Genomic DNA, 6,136 nt, shown 5'->3' on the forward strand with positions numbered 1-6,136 from the left:
CTCATCTTCCATAACGGATGACTTTTCACATTAATGAGCAGCAAATGCTAATCTAACAGGACAAATGTCTGTTTAATCATGTTTCATTTAAAAGGAAATAATCTGTCTGAATGATCGTCCTTTGTCCCGTTTCAGCTTCCTGGAGTCTTCGATGTGGACTACGTATCAGCGCAGATGAGGCATGCAGGCATACTGGAGACCATCCACATCCGGAAAGAGGGGTTCCCCGTACGGATTCAGTATTCCTACTTCATTCAGAGGTGCTTCATTCATAAGTACCATCCCTCACTACAGCAAACAACTGGCACCAGTTATCGCCATCTGATGACGGCTTGCGTGGCAGAGAGAGTGTTAACAGAAACAGATCTGATCCTTGATAGAAACTGCCTGATTTCAGTTACACCTCTGTTAAACCCTCCCAGTCTGAGGCCATGTTTACACCTCGTTTCCACACTAACCACATTTTCTCCTTTGCTTACTGGAAAAGCGAAGCATTTACCCAACAGCAGAATGATAAATAGGACCAGATAACACACAGGCGTTGCGTTTTAAACCTCTAGTTATCAGGTGCACGCCACCTTCGCTGTCAGCAGAAATGTTCCAGTAGAAGCAGGTTCAACAGGCCGAACAGATTAAAAAGATGCAGCCGCACCAACACGACACGGCGGTCCGGCATTGCTGTGGCTTTTCGCTGGTTCAGCAGTCTGAGTGGAAAAGACGTCATCGCAGCTGAAAGATTCCAGTTTAACCGGACTTACAGGGCTAGACATTTAACTCTGGAGGCCGTTGTCGAATCTCTGCGGTTTTATCCTCCCGAACCTCTGTTACCATGGAAACAAGAGGCAGAAACGCAACAACCCTTGTGTTGTGGTGTAAACGGGGCCTGAGTAACCTGGGTCCATTTATTCTTCATTTTTCCATCTTTCAGACCAGTTTGCTTCTCTCTGCTTCTCCAGCTCCATCTTGTGTTCTTCAGCAACCTCAAGTCACTTCCCTGTGGCATCAAGGACTTTGCACGACCCGAACATGAGCTCCATGTTCATCTTTCAGGTATGGGGTTCTGCTGGACCAGCGGTGCGGGGAGCTGTCTGACAGGGAGCTGATGCTGGCTCTGCTGGACATGGTTGGAGCTGAAGAGGGACAGTACCAGCTTGGACTCACCAAGGTGTCAAATTGCCAGTTCAGGCCATTTTCCTCTGATGAAGCGATCAGATTTCCTGTGTGGCTGCATCTTATCTGTACATCTGTATGTGTGTTAGGTGTTTCTGAAGGAGCTTCTGCACCAGCAGCTGGAGGATAAATGGAGCAGCACTCAAACCTGGGCTGCCATTACCATCCAGAGGAACATCAGGGGCTTTCTCTGCAGGAAGAACTTCAGATTTTTCAAACAGAAGGCCATCGTCATCCAGAGCCACATCAGAGGACACCAGGCCAGGTATGCAGGCTGGTCTCGCTGTTCGACCAGAAACACCTCATCATGCCCAAACATAAACCTCTGTCAGACAATCTGTTCATCTTTGGCATGTTAAAGTCAGGAGCAAACCCAGGAAACCTCTAATCGGGTGGGACTGAGGTTAGTTTGGGGGCTAACCACAATGTCCAGCAGGATCTTTGTTGGCTTTGGTTGAATTAATTCAAATCAGTTCAGCTTTAGTTGCACAGCTCCACTACACAACATCATCTCAGAGCACTTTACAGACACATCAGTTAAAGCCAATTCATAATAAATAGCCTCGCTAAGAGAGAAACCACCAGATTGCATCAAATCTTGACTTAGATCCAGTCTTCCATCCTGAGTTGCATGAGGCGACAGTGGGAAGGAAAAACCTCCAGCAGAACCCGGCTCAGGGAGGGCAGCCGTCTGCCGGACTGCTTGTGGTGGAGAGGATAGGAAAGACAGATCAACATGTACAGCAGCTGTTATCCTGAAGGACCTGCTTAAAAATGAGAAACATGTTAAAGATGTCAGTACTGTCATACATGGAGGGATAAATACATGCATTATGGTGAGAAATCCAGGGATTCACTGGCCCATCTCAAAGCTCTCCATGGGGTTCAGGTCTGGACTTTGTAGTAGCCAATCCATGTGTGAAAATTAGGTGTCCTGTTTCCTGAACCACTTTTTCCCAGTTTCCTTGCAAACTGAAAGTGAGGGTTTTTCCTGGTTTTCTTCTGACTCCACAGCTGTTCAGTTCCTTTACATTGTTCATGTGCAAATGTTCTTACTTTACCATTAAAGCTGGGGTGGGAAATGATGGGGAGCTAGCAAGATGTGAAAGTGGCGTCCTGTCTTGGCTCCTCCCCCTGTCTTGGCTCCTCCCCCTCTGGTTCTCCTCCTTGCGTGATCCAAGGTTTTTTTTATTCGCAGCTTAGACTACTATCAGGACGAGGAACCACTTCCCCCAGAGGAACATGTCTCTGAGCAACATGACCTACCGCAGCTTTAAACATGGTCCTGAGTTCTACTGTTGTTTTTCTTCCATCTTGTTTCACCAGCAATCACCATCATTCCAAACTTTTGCGATTTCCCCGTCAGCTCCGCCCACCTATGGCTGGTTCAGCTTCCATCCTGCATCCTACCTGTCCTGTTAGCTCTCTCCAGCCAGCAGAAGACCATCTTTTCATGACTCTTGTTTTGTCTCATCCTCTCTTTAATCTTCTTGTATCTTTGCTGAATCAGGACGTTTTGTGTTCAAAACAGCCAGGTCCTTATTATACCGTGATGCCAAACGTCACGTTGCGTCCCGGATGTAAAGGTTGTATAGTGCCGGCTTCTCAGCCTCGGGATGCTGCAGGGGCAGCAGCGGCTCTAGAAATGCACATGATAGATGTCACCGTGTCATCGACCACGTCCATAACGTGAAGTTTTAAGGTTAAAAAAAGGTTATGTAATAAATCTTTAATTATGCACTGAATGGTTATGAATCCAGTTTTAGAAGTTTCTGCCTCTCCTTACATGTTGTCTCTGCTTGATGCTGATAATCTAACCCCTCTGAAACACACTAACATCTTTTCTACGGTGTGTCTAGACCAGGGGTCGCAACCCGCGGCTCTGGAGCCGCATGCGGCTCTTTAGCGCCGCCCTAGTGGCTCCCTGGTGCTTTTTCAAAAATGTTTTTAAAAAATGGAAAAAGACCTATATTTTTGTTTTGATCTGGTTCTGTAGGAGGACAAACATGACACAAACATTCTTAACGTTTTCCAGCGCTGTAAAAATATGTAGAATAAATATAAAATATCCACATTTCTGTCAAGGAAGATTTGCGTCACAGCCTGCGACACACGTAGCCTATCAGCAGGGCGGGATGCCAGGCAGGTGTAAACAAACCGGGGCTGTGTGATGCGCCATGGATCCCAAAGGGAAAAAGAGAAAAATAACCGAGGAGAACAGAGGATTCAACGTTTCTTTGACCGAATCATTTGCATTCATTGCCAATGCGGAAGGATTGCCTGAATGTTTGCTCTGTAGCGAGAAGTTGTCAAATAACAAAAAGAGTCATGTGGAAAGACATTTCCAGGGAAAGATGCTACATTTGCAGCCAGTACCCAGTTGGGAGTGACACAAAAAGTGCGATTGCATTACTTCTGGAGAAATTAGAGAAGCGCAAAAATAGATTTAAGTGGATTGCATCTCCAAACTCCACTGCTGGTGCAAGTTTTGTTGCAACCCGGGAGATAATAAAGCGTAGAAAACCGTTCACAGATGGTGACTACATGAAGGAGTCAGTCATCAACATATCAGGACACGTATTTCCAGACTTCAGAAACAAAACCGAGATCATACAGAAAATCAGAGACATGCACCTTTCTGTTAAGACAGTGAAGGAAAGGACCATTAAAATGGCGGCAACATCACCGATCAGCAAATTAAGGACATTAATTCAGCACAAGTTACATCTTACATGTTGAGAAGCTGACCAGTGATGTCCGACAACAGAAGTCACATTAAACAAGTAAGAAATGTAACAAAGTGGATGTTTTTATAAAATGATTTCTGATTTTTGTCAGTATATATCTGGAATGACACGTGGTAATGGTGCTCAGGTCGGAGGATAGCTGCGTTGGTTGCGTGGTCGGAGGATGCTGCTGCGTTTTACCCTCGCATTGACTTGCTTGGCATTTGCACAGAAATCAAACTGTATTAATTTGATTGATTGGTTTATTTTTTATAAATGCAGGCTGCGTTTTATTGCGCTCTGTTTGTTGCCCAGATAAGGGGCGCGTTATGCACATTCCATTTTGTTTTGTTTTTTTTCGAATCCTCAAAATAAAAATGATATAAAAAAAATTCTATATTGCATTTTTGTAATGTCATCAAAGCAACGAAACATAACTCATTAATATAGTGATGAAGTTAAACATGAGACGGCATCATACAACAGAGTAGTCACGTGGTGCGTCATTCTTTACAGGATGCGCAGCAGGGAAAATAAACATTTTATCATTAAGGCTCATTATGTATTTGTAGCCAACTTAGTCATTTTGATAGTAGGCTAATATAGCTAATATAGATACATAAAGCATGTGTTGCCTACATGATAAGGCTTATATTAGGCTTTTAATTTTTTGCGGCTCCGGACATATTTGTTTTTTTGTTTTTTTGGTCCAATATGGCTCTTTCAACATTTTGGGTTGCCGACCCCTGTGCTCGGGTGTGTCTCTCTACAATCCTGTTTAAGAAATGAGAAGCTGCTTGTTGCATCAGTTGGAGATAAATAACTTGTTGCAGCTGAAAGAGGGTGATCTGTGCAGGAATGATCCAAAAGGAGGCTGCGACCTGTGTTGGTGCAGGTACTGTTACTTTCTAGGAGCAACAGTTATGTCACGCTCCTTCCTCCTCCCGTTCATCCTCTTCTTTCTTCTTCTTTAGTTATGTTCTTCTTCCTCCTCCTCCTGTTGGCCTTCATGTGTTGACCCCAGGTCAGAAGAGACTAATTTCCACCTTGTAGTATGATGTGGTATTACAGTACAAGCGTATCCAGACGTATCATTCAGTCATTATCCCAACCACTTAATCCAGTTCAGGGTGGCGGGGAAGCTGGAGCCTATCCCAGCCGTCTTTTGGGTGAAAGGCAGGGTACACCCTGGATAGCTGGCCAGTCCATCGCAGGGCTCCAGACGTATCATTTTATTGTTTTATGTAGTTGAATCATTGTCATTTTATATTTTATTAGCTAATAATCATGTTAATTAGGACCCCTGTTGTTATCCATGTTCATTCTCGTTCTCAGCTCATCCGACTTGACCCCCTTAGCCTTAGTGAAAAGTTGTGAAACTTGGCACCACAAACCCGGCAAATAATTCGATATTCTATGGTCTGCATACGTTTCAATGCAAAAAGTGGCTCTACAGCGCCCCCTAGACACGAAAAAAACAAAAAAAAACAAACAATAAACATAGAATTGGGACAAAAAAGTCTACTTTGACTGCTGCCATCAGGCATGAAGCTTGGACCCGATGGATGCCGCTTGCAGCTTTCATTATTACCTTAATCACCCAAATGATTATTTAAAAACTGACATGTTCTAAAAGGCACAAAAAGCAAAGATCAGAAACAGACAAATGAAATAAATACGACATTTAAGAAACAAAAAGAAAAAAGCTGCTGTCCTCCTTTCAGAATCTAATCAGAGCTGTGAATGTTACAAATGTCTATGTAGGAAAACGGTGTCTATTTGCAGCTCACTCAGACAGAGAGTAATCTGATTACCAGCCTGCACCCCTCTGTGCTGGCAGGTGTGTTTGCAGAGCTGTGAAACCTGGATCCTGGACCAGCAGAGCTGAAGGTTTTTGGGGATCTGTGTCATTAGACAGTTCCCTGAAAGATGCTGCGTGAACAGCTGATCTGCAGATTACAGGTGTAATAGTGTCAGCAGGGGTGTCAGGTACACTCTCAAAAATAGAGGTACAAGATAAGGACATTTCTGTACCTATAGGTACATTTTAAAGAAATGTTCTCTCAAAAGTACAATACTGGTCTTTAAGAGACCAGAAGCACCTTCTGTACGAAAAAGGGTTCAAAGTGACCATTTTGACCATCAGGGTACCTGCAGCATTGAAAAATGTAATGTTAATGGCTGTAATGTTACAAACTAGAGCAGAGTTGAGTGATGACAGTAGAACTACTTAACAGTCA

The 6,136-nt window shown here is 43.9% G+C and overlaps 1 protein-coding gene across 1 annotated transcript in view; it reads left to right on the plus strand.

The window, feature by feature from the left end:
• Positions 1-6,136, plus strand: part of myo15b (myosin XVB) — a gene marked incomplete at both ends in the record, with an annotated part of 103,976 nt that overhangs the window by 24,834 nt on the left and 73,006 nt on the right. Inside the window, 3 exons of the mRNA XM_079260648.1 lie at positions 136-260; positions 1,051-1,165; positions 1,260-1,435. Coding sequence (XP_079116774.1) covers positions 136-260; positions 1,051-1,165; positions 1,260-1,435 — 416 coding nt within the window. The remainder of the gene's footprint in view (positions 1-135; positions 261-1,050; positions 1,166-1,259; positions 1,436-6,136) is intronic.

The sequence above is a fragment of the Telmatherina bonti genome (assembly GCF_933228915.1).
Source record: "Telmatherina bonti genome assembly, chromosome: 21".
NCBI lineage: Eukaryota > Metazoa > Chordata > Actinopteri > Atheriniformes > Telmatherinidae > Telmatherina > Telmatherina bonti.